This window comes from Pongo pygmaeus, chromosome 12 (genome assembly GCF_028885625.2).
Source record: "Pongo pygmaeus isolate AG05252 chromosome 12, NHGRI_mPonPyg2-v2.0_pri, whole genome shotgun sequence".
Classification (NCBI taxonomy): Eukaryota; Metazoa; Chordata; class Mammalia; order Primates; family Hominidae; genus Pongo; species Pongo pygmaeus.
Window position 1 is genome coordinate 87,162,764 of NC_072385.2, and position 13,895 is coordinate 87,176,658.

General features: G+C 50.4%; 2 protein-coding genes across 8 annotated transcripts in view; one reads left to right on the forward strand and one right to left on the reverse strand.

Moving 5' to 3' along the window:
* The window catches only part of RHOQ (ras homolog family member Q), a 57,634-nt gene that overhangs the window by 23,556 nt on the left and 20,183 nt on the right, over positions 1-13,895 (reverse strand). For 3 of the 7 annotated variants that reach the window (XR_010123257.1, XR_010123258.1, XR_010123256.1), the window contains exons 1-2: positions 12,688-13,516; positions 12,064-12,122 (exon numbers count right to left, since the gene is read on the reverse strand). The exons of 1 other annotated variant lie outside the window; for it this stretch is intronic. Coding sequence is in view for 2 of the 6 variants with exons in the window: in XM_063649415.1 (XP_063505485.1) it covers positions 12,688-13,516 (829 nt within the window). In the remaining 4 variants the exon portion in view is untranslated. Of the gene's footprint in view, positions 1-10,746; positions 10,822-12,063; positions 12,123-12,687; positions 13,517-13,895 lie in introns of those variants that run through there. 3 more of the 7 variants (XR_010123259.1, XM_054473120.2, XM_063649415.1) reach the window with 3 other exon arrangements.
* ATP6V1E2 (ATPase H+ transporting V1 subunit E2) overlaps positions 13,469-13,895 on the forward strand; it is a 30,212-nt gene continuing 29,785 nt past the window's right edge. The window contains exon 1 of the mRNA XM_054473168.1: positions 13,469-13,622. The gene's annotated coding sequence lies outside the window, so the exon portion shown is untranslated. The remainder of the gene's footprint in view (positions 13,623-13,895) is intronic.

The following is a 13,895-nucleotide window of genomic DNA, read 5'->3' on the forward strand; positions in this document are numbered from 1 at the left end:
TTTCTCTGAGTAATTACTTTCTTCTTAACACCAGCTTGCCTAGATGCTGATACTTCCATACTACCTTGTTCAGACAACAGGAGGCATTCCGGGTCTCCCGGTCAAGACACAAGTGAGCAGGTCAGCATCCTCACCATGTCCCCCTCCTCCCGACTTATCACAGAGGGCCACAGGCCACTCTGGAAGCACACTTGACATAAAGCTCAGTGAAGGACTCCTACAGGTCTAGACTTGCTGGAGAACAGTACATGCCCATAGCCAGTATTTCATCCAAACAGACCTGGCAGCCTGTCTGCTAATGAGCTCTGTGAGTCCGGAAATGAATCCCACTTTGCTTAAATGGTCAATGTATTCAAATCGCCACCTATAACCTGCTTTAAAGCCACTCAATAATGTCCAGACAGGTCAGAATTTCCTCTCAAATGAGCTGATAGGAAAGCCAATATGGAGATGTTATAAAGTGATGAGAAAGGTTCTTTCCATAATAATCTTACCACCAGACTCCCCTAAATTTAACACACACCTAGTTCCTACTGGGGCCCCCAACATTTGTGCAAAGTGCTACGTGCTACGTGCAGTCCTGCAGGGACAGGAAGGGGAAGAGTTTACAATCTGCATGGGGAGCAAAGATTTACACATGAATAAAACCAAATGCTAGAGTGCAGCCTGGAGACAATTCACTTAGTGGAAATTCTAAGGAGGGACTCGACCACTAGAGGGCCGGAGTCAGAGGTGAGGAGGTCATGGGGTGCCTCAGCCTCAGCTGGACTTCTCACTTTCCGCAGTGGATGAATATCCAAAGCTCTCGCCTGTTGGACGAAGTCCCTGTCCGAAGGAAGCAGAGCCCCCATCTGCCTGCTCTGTCCCTCCTCGTGTCCAGTCCCTTCCCCATTCCTCCAGGGCCAAGGAGGCTGCTGGAACACCTTCGGGTAATCAGCTCACTGGGGAAGACAACTCTGTGAAAAGTAAGCTGGATTAAATGGAATTTTAATTGAACTGGATGCTCAAAATTAAATGCTCTCTCAGTGGCAGCTCCTAGAGGGGGCACACTTTGAGCCAACTCATTTATAATCCCAACCATTATGCCATTTGAAAGAGAATGGGTTTTCTAGATTGGAACAAATTTGAAAAAAAAGAAAGAAAGAAAGAAAAAATGTAAAAGAGCGGGGGCAGGAGAATAAAGGGAGGGGAGGACACTTGCACAGAAAGCAGAGGTCAGCCAGGAAAGAAGTAATTACTGGCAAGATGGGTGTTTGAGTAACACAGCCCTTCCTCTCCCTTCAGCCACTCCTTGTGACCCGCCTGGGGAATGTTAACACAGAAAGGATGTCATTGCCCATCTGATGCTTTGGAACTAATTTAGCACAAACCAAGCTGCCATCCTTCTCAGGGACAGGGTCTGTCACCACCCAGAGGAGTGCTAACCTCAGCCACAATGAACAGAGCCCTGTCCAGGCATCCTGTCTATTGAGCCCCTTAATATGCGGGAGAGAAATAGCTTGGTGTTTAGGCCTCATCAAGAAATACCTGCAGAGCCTACTGGGCGCACAGCCCTAGGCCACATAGCACACTAATGGAGCCAAGGTACCCCACAAAATTCTGCTTCCATTTTTTTTCTCCTGATAGCACTGCGGCCCTTCTCCACCAGGTGAACTGGATAGGGAGCACCCATGGCTGAATCATTCAATTCATTCCAGTAACTACAGACAATCTCAACCATGTGTAAAGAACTAGAAATGAGGGTGTATGGGGGTGTGTTTTGTGGGGCTGGGGGTTTAAAAATTTATAAATTAAAAAACACACACACACACAATGAGATCCTGCCATTTGCAACAGCATGGATAGAACTGGAGATCTTTAAGTAAAATAAGTCAGCAACAGAAAGACAAACATCATGTATTCTCACTTATTTGTAGGATCTTAAAAATCAAAACAATTGAACTCATGGACATAGGGAGTAGAAGGATGGGTACCAGCGGCTGGGATGTGTAGCTGGGGGCTTGGCGGGAGGTAGGGATGGTTAATGGGTACAAAAAAATAGTTAGGGCCAGGCACGGTGGCTCACGCCTGTAATCCCAGCACTTTGGAAGGCTGAAGTGGGTGGATCACAAGGTCAGAAGTTTGGGACCAGCTTGGCCAATATGGTGAAACCCTGTCTCTACTAATAATACCAAAATTAGCTGGGCATGGTGGCGGGCACCTGTAGTCCCAGCTACTTGGGAGGCTGAGGCAGGAGAATTGCTTGAAACCAGGAGGTGGAGGCTGAGTGAGCCAAGACCGTGCCACTGCACTCCAGTCTGGGCGATAGAGCAAGACTCTGTCTCAAAAAAAAAAAAAGTTAGAAAAAACATGACACTATTTGATGGCACAACAGGGCGACTATAGTCAATAACAACGCAACTGTACATTTAAAAATAACTCAAAGACTGTAATTGGATTGTTTGTAGCACAAAGGATAACTGCTTGAGGGGATGGATACGCTATTCTCCATGATGTGCTTATTTCACATTGCATGCCTGTATCAAAACATCTCATGTGCCCCACAAATGTTTACACCTACTATACACCCACAACATTGTTTTAAAAATTGAAAAAATAAAAAAAAGAATAAAATAACTCATGTTCTCTGCACTTCAGGGACAGTGTGTATGGAAGACAGGGGTGGATGTGGTAGGGAGGGCAGGGGGCAGGGGGAAGAAATGGGTTGCAAAGAGCAGGTACAGAAGTGCACAGTCATTAATTCAGTGGCTCTGACATTTTAGCCTGCATCAGAATCACCTGAAGGGCTTTTATGAAAGAAATTTCTTAGTTTTTCATTCAGAGGATTTGGGGTAGAGCCTAAGAATTTGGATGTCTAACAAGTTCCCAGGAAATCCATGTTGGTTTGAGGATCACACTTTGAGAACCAGTGCCACCTATTCAAGGCCTCACTGAGCATCTAGTACATGTAAGAATCCAAACTGATCAGTTTCTCCAGCTAAAAAACAACTTTCGTGGAAACAACCTTACTCAACTTAACTCTTACTAGCATTTCACCTCCTTGGAAGGATAAGCCTTCCTCCTCTGTGCCCCCAGTAAATAGGCCCCACTGCCCTCCCATCACTCATGGTTGACCTACCCTTCAAAACACTGTGCCTCTGGGGGCCAGGCCTGTGCCTGACGGATCTTCTAACACCTGCCCCTGGCCCAGATCTGGTGCTCAGGAAATGTATGTTGACTGACTGGATGAATGTTCTCTTCTAGGCTTGCCAGCCACCACAGGAAGCAGCCAGGCAGGATTTGGGAGCCCATACAGAGGTGGTGGCAATGGGGATGGCCCAAGAGGGCAAACAATATGAACAGCAGGTGGCAGAGGAAGTTTTGCGCCATATTTAGAGAATATTCAGATGAAAGAGGGACAAACAGATTTGAAGAGGTAGGCTTCCCCTGAATAAGAAAATCCTTGAAGGGAGAAAGGAAAGGCCTGAGTTAGCCTCCATGGGACAGAAATGACACCTGTCATTTGCAGGCTAAAGCTGGCCTGCCTGGCAGCCCCCCAAACAGCATTTCCCTGTCCCTCTCTTCTGGGAAGGGGCCACAACTTTAGGCAAATGGCATGAGCTTCTTCCACACATACTTCAGCAATGGGGCCATCAGCGCCACTTCAGGCCTGTGCCTTTTTGAGGAAGCATGGTGGTTTAGGGACAAATTGACAAAACACCCGTAACGTCACATGGGGCAGAAGTTTTTGTAGGAGCTGTTTTAGCTGCAGTCCCTACGTGTTCCATCTATACACAATGTTCCACCAACTCTTCTATCTAGAAAAGCGATATGCTTGGAATGTACCTTTTACATGAAACGCTGAACAATGGAGTGCATGTGATAAAAGAGGCATTTAACATGGGCCAGATGATTAGGGAGAGTAACTTAACATCAAGAACCCAGGGCTTAAAGTCCGACAGCCTGCCTGGTGATCTTGGCTTTGCCTTTTACCAACTGTGTGGCCTGGAACGAGTCATTTAACCTCCCCAAACCTGCAAAATGAGACAGCCACCACTGGCTTCCTTTACTCACAGAGCAGGTGAGGGAACTCAAGGCGGTACCAGGTGCAACATGCTTTATGTGCTGTAAAAATGTCATATGATGATGAGCCTGCCACTTTTAAGCCCCTCAGTCTACCCTGAGCCTGAGTAGAGTAGGAAAATCTAGGGATCTGGAGAGGCGGCTGCTTCAGTGCTCTCACCATTCACTCAAAAAGGAACAGAGACAGCAATAAAGACCCCTTCCCCCACATTCTTTTCTTTCTATTAAAATCAACAAGCAACACAGCACCAGATTAATATCTCTTTAATTACCAAGTTGTCAGTCACCAGGTGAAAAACTCCATAATTTAGTTATCAACCCTGCTCCACATGTTGACACTGATAGCAGGGATCTGGGTTCCATAAAAAGACGCTTTGGGGTCACCCCCTCTGCCGTTCCTCCCTACACTGCTCTTCCCACTCAGAATATGAGCTCTCCATACCCCTCTGCCTGCTGGAACTCATTTAGGTCAATGCTTCCCAAATCTTCACTTCATGGCACACAGAGAAAATGAGATGATGTGTTCAGCACACATTGGGTGGGGTAGAGGAGCCACTGCTGCATGCCTGAGGTGAGACTGCTCAAGCTAGGACAACCTGAGCCCCGGCTTGTCCCAGGCCCTACCCAGCTGCCCTGAGGGCTGAGGAAATCCCTTATCTGGGAGCTGGGAAGCTCCGACATATCTAACAACCCCACAAGGAGGTACTATCATAATCTCCATTTTACAGATAAGGAAACAGGTTTCCGAAGGTTAAGCCCCTTGCTGGGAAGTGGCAGAGCTGAAGTTGGGCCCTGGCAGTCCAGTGTGGGGGTCCACATGGCGACCAGTACTCTGCTGGCCTCCATCTCTTCCTGCAAGCCTAGATCTTCCAAAAAGCTCCTCCCTGTCACCTCTTCCTGTGTGGGACCCTGCAGCACTCAGTTTCACACAATGAACTTGCCCAGTTGTGTAGTGGACCTTTCTGTGGCCCGATCCCCCACCTTCTCCTGTGGAAGGTGGGAACACACACCAGGCATTGAATCAACACCAACCGAACTGAGCCAGTGTGGAGCCCCCAAAGCTGGCCTGGGCCCGCACTCTCAGCACCAAGCCCTACAGGGTAATGACATACATCATTTCTAATCCTTACAGCTATGCTGCAGGGTACAGATTATCTCCACACTTCACACAGAAGGAAGAGAGGCTCACAGAAGTGAGCCGGCTGGCCGATGTCTCATAGCTACAAAGAGGTAGAGCTAGGATTCGAAGTTCATCTGGAGGCTCCAAAACCCACACTCTTTCCACTGCCAACCTGTCTCCTCCTCAGGGGATCCGGGAGCAAGAGGTCTCAGGAAACATGCAAAGGCCGGAGTCTGAGAGAGAGTGTTGGGGGACAGACAGCCCCATTGGTGATCACTAAGGCCCCTAGGCCCATGTAAAGACAAAACTGGTGGCCTGCCCCATACCTACGTGCCTGTTTCTCCTTTGAACCTTAGAGACTTCTACTGTATTAGTGAAGCTTTCCTGGGAAAGGGGTTGTGCTGATGCTATTATTTAGCAGCTATGACTTTAGTCCTTGGTTAACATTTTAGCAGAAACAAGCTGACAGTCAAATGAGAATCAATTCTTTTTTTTTTTTTTTTTTTTTTTTACATAAACATGGTCTCGCTCTATTGCCTAGGCTAGAGTGCAATGAAACCTTGTATTATAGCTCACTGCAGCTTTGAATTCCTGCACTCAAGTGATCCTCCCACCTCAGCCTCCTGAGCAGCTGGGACTACAGAGGCATGCACTACCATATCTGGCTAATTAAAAAAAAAATTTTAGTAGAAGTGGGGGTCTTGCTGTGTTGTCCAGGCTGGTCTGGAACTCCTAACCTCAAATGATCCTCCCGCCTTGACCTCCCAAAGTACTGAGATTACAGACAAGAACATGCCACCCTGCCTGGCCAAGAATCGCCTTATTTTAAGATTTATTTCTTGCATGCCTACAAGGTACCAGGCACCGGGCTGAGCACTGCAACATGGTAGAGAAAGACACTGTTCTTGAAGAGAGCAAGAACGCATCCAGGAGGTCCTGGCAGGCACTGGGCTGGAGAAGGTTCTACCCAGGGAGCCGGGGGACCCCTGAGAGTTCAGACAGCCTGGCCTCCGTACATGCAAAGCAGCTGTGGTCAGAAACTAAAAGAGGAATGGCAAATTGCTGAGGGCAAGGAAAGCTGCTCTCTGACCCAAGTGTGCCAAATTAGGGCAAAGCCAAGCCTCTCAGAGAGAAAGGAAATTCAGCTGAGAGTCAGGAATTTTAATTTTTAAGAGCCACACATGGTCTTCCGTCTTGTTTCTTTGTAACTGCGTCCCTCTCCTCTGAAGCATTGCTGTTGTGTCTGAGGCCTCTGTAGCACCCACAGCTGCCAACACATGTGCCCTTTCTGGAAACCGACACCCCCGTGGAGAGCTGCTTTGTTGGCTTTGTTTTCATACCATTAGATCTCATCTCTTGAAACCCCAAATTGCACAACAAAACCGCAAAAGCCCAATTCTCCATGGGGCCTCTGACTCTGAGGGGCTTAAAGCAATGCTTCCCACCTTTTTCACATCACAGCACCCACAGCAACTGACAATACATGCTCAACCCCCTTAGGATGTCACTCCCCCGGCCCCTCAGAGATGAGAGCTTGGCATCTCAGCACACCTGTAACACTCATGCCTGAGATACCTGCGGGGAAGCTTTCGTTCAAAGCGTGGGAATGTCACCGAACCTCAGGAGAATCATGATGGAAGTGGAGAAGCCAAACAGACCAAAGGTCCAGGACGGGGATGGGGCACAGATTATGTGCCCGATTATGAGGCACAATTGGAGACCAACCAGAGCTGGTGGGGACTGCCCCCACCCTAAAGTCCCTGCCTGCCAGCCCACAGTCTAAGCTGGCATAACCCAAACCCACATCAGAGTCCCAAGGAGGGGAACACAGGGCATTCAGACTTTGGAGAGAACACAGCAAAGGCTTTGGAGTCAACAAAGGCTATCCACCTTCCCAACGCAGAGGAGGAAACCAGCATTCCCGTGTGATGCGGTGCAGGCTAGAGATATAAATAGCTTCTAAAAAGGTTAGCAAAATGCACAGATGACAAATCTACAGTAGGTTACTAAGGGAAACCAGGATGCTCAGTGCCAGCATTTCACCTGTTGCAACTGATGCCTGGAAGGAACCCTGGGGCTCCTCCCAGGCTCTGCTCACCGGGCTGAGCAAGGATGGAACACGGGGCTACAAGGACCCAGAGTCTGATGTTGTGAGTGGCATTTCCTAAACCCTGCTAATGTTCCCTACAGGCCTTCTCCAAAGTAGAAAACCTTTTTCCTAATCACATCTCTGTCTGGTTCCCATAAGCCCACTTGTTCCCAATTTCCTCATCTGGGAGAAGTCTACTTTGAAGAGTGTTGTGAGGATGACTTGCCTGGAGGTAGGAGGAGCCTGGTGAGTGGCGATCCCATGGCCCTTTCTCCTTCCCCTTTCTCATCATGCCAGGTCCTTCTGCTAAAATGCAGAAGGTGGGGCATGCCAAGCCTGCCTCCGGTGGAGATTCCCTTCTGTAGGGGAAGTGCCTTGTGGGCACCCAGAGGGCATGCAGGGCAGCCACAGCTGCTGGGTTATATCAAGTGTAAAACAAATCTCACTTGTCATTGAAAAAGCAACACCAAGGGACACCAGAGTAAAAGATATTTATAGCTGTCATGGATGCTTCCCTGAACTTGTGTGTTTAAGTTAACAGACATAGAAACAATACATCCCAAAGCACACAAATGGACTTCCACACTCTGAGACAGTGGCTAAATCTGGAACTCTAGGGATCCCAAATTCACCCCCAACACACATCCTCCTGAGTGTGGATATTCTGGGACCTGAATAAACTGGGCTTCAGTCCTTCCCTCTCCAGGGTATCAAGTTCTGCCTTCCTGCCAAGGATTAAGAGATCAGCCTGGAGCCCACAGCTAGAGAGCAGCTTGCCAGGCAGCTCCCCACTGGCCTGTCTGGACAGAGAGGGAGAGCTCTTTCCACTTCCCATCGCTCCAAACAGTGCAGTAGTAGGAGGGAAAATCCCATCTCTCCAGTCCCTCCTTGAGCAGACAATGGGGTTGCTGCAGAGCCTACACTGAAGTCCTGAAGGCTGGGCAAGAAAGGAGAAGCTCCACAGAGGCCCAGGCAGGAAGCCAACCCCTCACCCCCAAAACACACGCAAGGCCCCCAGTGAGAAGGAAGATGCCTCGGTCAACTTCCACTCCAAAATGCTTGGCAGTCAAAATGTCACAGCTGCTCCTGGACCACCCATTGGCTTGGCCAACAGAGGGGAAGCCTTCCCTTTGGCAGTGATGCTCTGAGTGTGCTGGGATGTCCCCAGGCAGTGCACATGATGGGGACTGAAGTCCAATACACTCTCTCTCCCATTCTCTCTCTTTGTCTGCTAATAGCGGCAGAGGTCAAGTGGAAAGCAGCCTGCTCTAGAAGGCCAAAGGTCATCTACAACAATCACCCTTTGACTGGTAGATTCCCTAATACGTCAATTGGACAAATGATGCCTATGGCTTTGAACTTGACTGGGGTTAAGGCAGGGACCGTGAGTGAGCAAGTGGACTAGAGGTTCCAAACTGAGGGAGGCACTGTTGCTGTTATTCAAATACAATGAGTGCCCACATGCATGAGTGAACATTTTGGAGAGAAGGCAACTGACCTGTAGTGCCATGAGCTGCCTCATTCCATCTTAACTCTCTGAAAGTAGAACCAACTGAAGCCTACATACCCTACTTGTTTGTCAAATTCTACATGGAACTCTAAGCTATTTCTCTTCTATCAATGGGGATATGGGCTCTGCTTAAGACAGAAAACCATCTGATACAACAGGGCATTTACGGCAGGGAGCACTGGGCTTGGAACCATGGATCCCACAATGGCGACTATGGGAATTACAATGCGCAAGACTGTTGCACACCTTGGTTGTTCAACCTTGCTTGAAAAGGTTCTAGGATCTGGCATTCTAGTGGAATTTCTATCAACTCCAGGCACAATATACTGTTCTCTTCCACTCTGTGAACCTTTCTCCCCACAAAACTTCCCATAGTGGAATATAATAATTTCCTGTACTATTTGTCACTCACCCACTATGCACAAAGTGTCAGCTGCTTTTAAATATGTTAAAGAGTTTAAGCCAGCCTATGACCTTGCAATGCAGATTCTAATTATCCACGTTTTTACTAGATCACAAAGGTAAATAATTTAGCTAGAATCACATGACTAGCTAAGGTGGAGATCTGAGCCCAGGCCTGTTTTGTTCCAAAGCCCATGGACGTTTTTCTGCTGCCCACTAGGCTTAAGGATTTGTATATATATATGTATATGTGTATATGGATACATATATATATAAACCCTTAATGTTTTTATTTACTTTTTATTTACACATTTATTTATCATTGTTATTATTGTAAGACAAATCTGATATGGATTCCTAGAAGCCTGAGGTCTTAATGACCAAGTACAACGTAGAAAGCTCCTACATAACACATGAACAGAGACCTGAGACAGACATTTCTCCCTTTGCTGACATCAGCTGTGGTAGATCCCCATTTTAAATTCATTCCTTTGCACTCCCCAGGTGCAAAAGTACCTGGACATAGTACCAGGTACACAGCAGGCACTTGCCATTTGGTCTCATCATTGCTAAGTTGCTTATTAGTAATAAACCCTCAAATGCTGGGAGATGAAATATTACTAGCTTTGATGCAAAAATAAAAGTCTAGACACTGGGAAAAACACCAATGGGGCCTAACACACATCTAGGCCAACCGAGTAGGTGTCCCACCACTGGGTGAAAACAGTAGTATTTGAGCCTTACTAATATGTTCATCATGCTTGGTCTATATCTTATGATCCTCCACTAGAAAAAGTAATTATGGCAATACATGGAAAGCCCTGGTTTTGTAAGTGGGGTCAACTTCAAGTGACTCTGGATCTAAGTTCTCTCCTCTGTAGAGGTGCCATCCAACACCCACTCAGAGAATGGCTGTGAAGATTACAGGTACCACATCTATGGACGTGCAAACAATCCAATCAACCCCGTGGCATCTCAGCATTCCCATGGTGTCCTGTGTGTATAACTACTTCAAACTGGAGCAGACTCAGACCCCTGTCCCAATCCTAGCAACATCCCTCAGTAGCTGTGTGACCTCAGGCAAGCAACCTAGCTTCTCTGAGCCTGTTTCCTCACCGCAAAGATGGAATACCACCTATCTCATGGGGTTGTTTTATAGACTAAATAAAGTAATATTTGCATGTGGCTGCCCCTGGCCGGATATCTAGGAAAAAACTCAGTAAATACTAGTAGGGTTTAAATGTGCTCAGAACAGCTCTGACTACACACATCCTGTTGAATAGGGAGTGTGGTCAAAAATTATCATGGTCACAAGTAAAGGAGATAAGAGAAAGGAAGGTAGTGAGAAGTTCAAATTAGAGGTGATTTTTTAAAACCTTCCTCTTTTCAACCAATAAGGTCAAACTCTTGTTTATCAATAATACGACTTAAAAGTCAGTCTTAGTTGATTGAGCAAGCTCTGCCCCTTGCCGTCCACATCCTCCGATGAAGGTAGAAGGAATAACAACTACAGGGCAGGCAACCAAAGGGGGCCCAGGAGAGCTGAGAACTGGCTGTACTGACCTGGGTCATTTTGGTGAAAGGGGGTGGCCTCAGGTACCTTGAACTGCCGGCAGTTCTCTATCTTCAGACGTTCCTCTAACAGTTTAGAAACCAGAGGTCACATCAAGGCACTCCCCCTCAATAAGGCATGTTTCAGAATCCAACCCAAACTCTAATCACAGTTCTGAAATCCAAATCTAGACAAGCTTCAAAGTACATCACTCCCTTTATTGAGCACCTAGTGTGTGCCAGGTTCAATGCTAAACATTTGCCATACAATATCTGCACAAGGGGATCATCTTATTTTTTTAAACCCCATTTTGCAGATAAGGAAATTCTACTACTGGACTTTCCCCAAAGTCATTCTCTAAGACTTTCAGCTGCTCCTGTGTTCTCAAGGACGTAAGTCTGTATGACATGTGGAAACTTCTGCCAGAGTCTTCAACTCTAATCATAGTGCTGGATTCTACAAAATTCATCACACACAACTTATCCCCAGAGCAAAAGTGGGTTTGGGAAGAGGCTGAAGCTGGGACAGGGAGACAGAGAGAAGACCTTAGTCCTTTAGAATCACAGCCTGGCCACCTCTGATGTGCAAACCCTGGCCAGAGGCTTCAGGGCAAAGTGTGCATCTTCTTTCTGCACAATTAATCTCTCCCAAAGAAAACCCAGACAAAGTCACCTGGCCCTTCTGAAGTAGGGCCGGGGGGAACCCCTCCTCCTCCAAGATTCACTCTGAACTCCTAACCTTTCCTCCCCACCTCAGGGAGTGGCTAGATGGTTGTTGTTTCTTTTCTTTTTTCCCTGTGGTCCTTCGGTAACACCACAAATTACGTTTTCAGGGACTGGAGTCCCAGAGTGCAATGATGTTGTAATAAACATAACCAGGACCAAATGCCTTCCCATCATATTAGATGATGCCATTTCCCACCAATCAGGCTCCTTGGGCAGGCAGACCACTCACCAATGAGGGACCAGACAGAGGCTGTGGGGGGGGAGACCTGGTCATCTGCAACTAAAAATAAGGGCGCTTCATGATTGGCCGCTGCCACTTTGCAACAGGAGTTGGGACCCACACACCAGGCGCCACACAGAACGACCCACACAGGCAAAAACTTTCACAGCCCAGGGGTTCACATGGGTGGGCTGATCCGGGTCTGTTTGTTTTGTCTGTTTTCCTAATTTGCTGACTTGTTACAAGAAATAAAGACCTAATCCAGGGGGAGTCCCTCGCAGACACACCCTCCCACCTAGACACCTCGGTTTTCAAAGGCCATTCGCAGCCACAAAGAACTGGGGAACAGGAGGGGGGCGTCGGCCAGAGGCCAAGACACTCACCTGTCCGGCCGTGTCATAGAGTCCTAGGAGGTACTGCTTGCCCCCCACGGTGACGCTGACTGCAAGGACAGAAGTGGGGGCGGGGAGAGAAGCTCACAATGACCTGGGCTCTGGGGCAATTTCGCTCCCCACCCGGACCCTCCTCTCCCAACCCAGCTAGAGGCGTGGGGGCGCTCCCCGCGAGATGTCACCCCCTTTTCCCGTGCGCCCAGCTCACTGTGAACCGGCAAGGGGCCAGGGTGTGATGTGGTCCCCAGCCGTCCACCCCCTTCTCCCAAGTCTCGTAGCCACGTCTCGCCCGGTCCCCTCGAATGTTTCCCCCGGGGCCTTGGGGCAGTAGGAAAGGGGATGTGGGAAGGTCAAGGAGGACGGCCCAGGGCGCCGAGGGGTAGGAAGTGCGGGGAGCAGGAGCCGCGTGGGGGGCGGGTGGGAAAGGGGGTGGATCAGCGGGCTAGGGGTTGCCAGGAGCGAAGCTTCGGGGGTGGGGCCGGCCGCCTGGCAGAGGGCGCGGCGGGGGAGGGGAGAGGAGCGCGCTCTGGGGAAGCGGCAAGGGGGCTCCGCCAAAGTTGCTCCAAAGTTCCCGGCCCGGGGAGCGGCCCCTTAGTCAGCAGTTCCGAGGCTTACCTGCGTAGTGGTCGAAGACGGTGGGCACGTACTCCTCCGGGAAGGCGTCGTTGGCATAGCTCATGAGTAGGCACGTCTTGCCCACCGCCCCGTCGCCGACCACCACGCACTTGAGCATCAGCGCGCCGGGCCCGTGAGCCATGCTGCTGCCGGCCGGCCTCCGGGCATGGTCCCCCCGGAGCCCCCGCCCCGGCCCCGGGCTCAGCCCCAGCCCGCCTGGGGGGTCCGCCGCCGTCGCCGCCGCTCCGCGCCGCAGGGCCGCCCCCCCGGCCCCATGCAGCGGCTCCCCTCGCCGGAGGGGAGGGGGCGGCGGGCCCGGGGCGCTGCCGCCGCCGCGGTCGCCGCCCGGATCCCCGCCCCGGCCCCGGTCGCCGCGCCCGCCCGCTGCCCCCGCCACTCGGCACCCGCGCCCTCTCCCCGGCCCGGCCTCCCCAAGAGGATCCGCCGGATCATAAGACCGGCCGGCCCCGGGGGAGACGGCAACTTTGGGGAGGGCGGCGGAGGGGAGGGGCCAGGCGGCTCTCCCCGCCCCGCGCCAGCCCGGGCCCCTCCCGCGGCGCCCCGGAGGAGGGCGGGCCCAGGCGCCTCCCCGAGCGCGGCCCTGCCGGCGCACCCGAGCCCCACTCCCTGCGAGGGCCGCGCGGAGGGGCGCGCAGGAGGAGGAGGAGCCGAGGACCGCGGAGGGGAGGAGGGGAGCCGCCTGGGGAGCCGAGGGCTCCTCGCGCAAGTGCCCGCAGCGCCCGGAAGCGTCCAAAGGCCCCGATGCTGGGAGAAGACGTGGAGGCCTTTCGGGGAACCACGACGACTTCCACGATGACGCAATAGTCATGCCAAATTATACATGTATATTTCACCTCCACCCGGAAGGCTAAAGCCATCCTCTCGGCCTCTAAGTGCACAACGGAACTAGAAATCAAGGAAGAGAGACCAAAAGGGTAAAAAAAAAAAAAAAAAAAAAAAAAAAAAAAATTTAAGGCGCGTGGGGTGGTGGCGGTCCTTGAGCTGGAAAGCAGGGACCCTGGCTTATTGCGTGGCCCCCCCACCACCACCCCACGCCTTCCGTAGCACAAGCTTTAATCATTTACTATGAAACCGGTGACTAAGGGAGATACAGCGTGTTGAACCACTGAAGCACGCCCCCCCACACACACACCAGCCAGAAAAGGGATACCCCGTCGGCTCTGGACCCGGCAAATGTACCTGGGCTC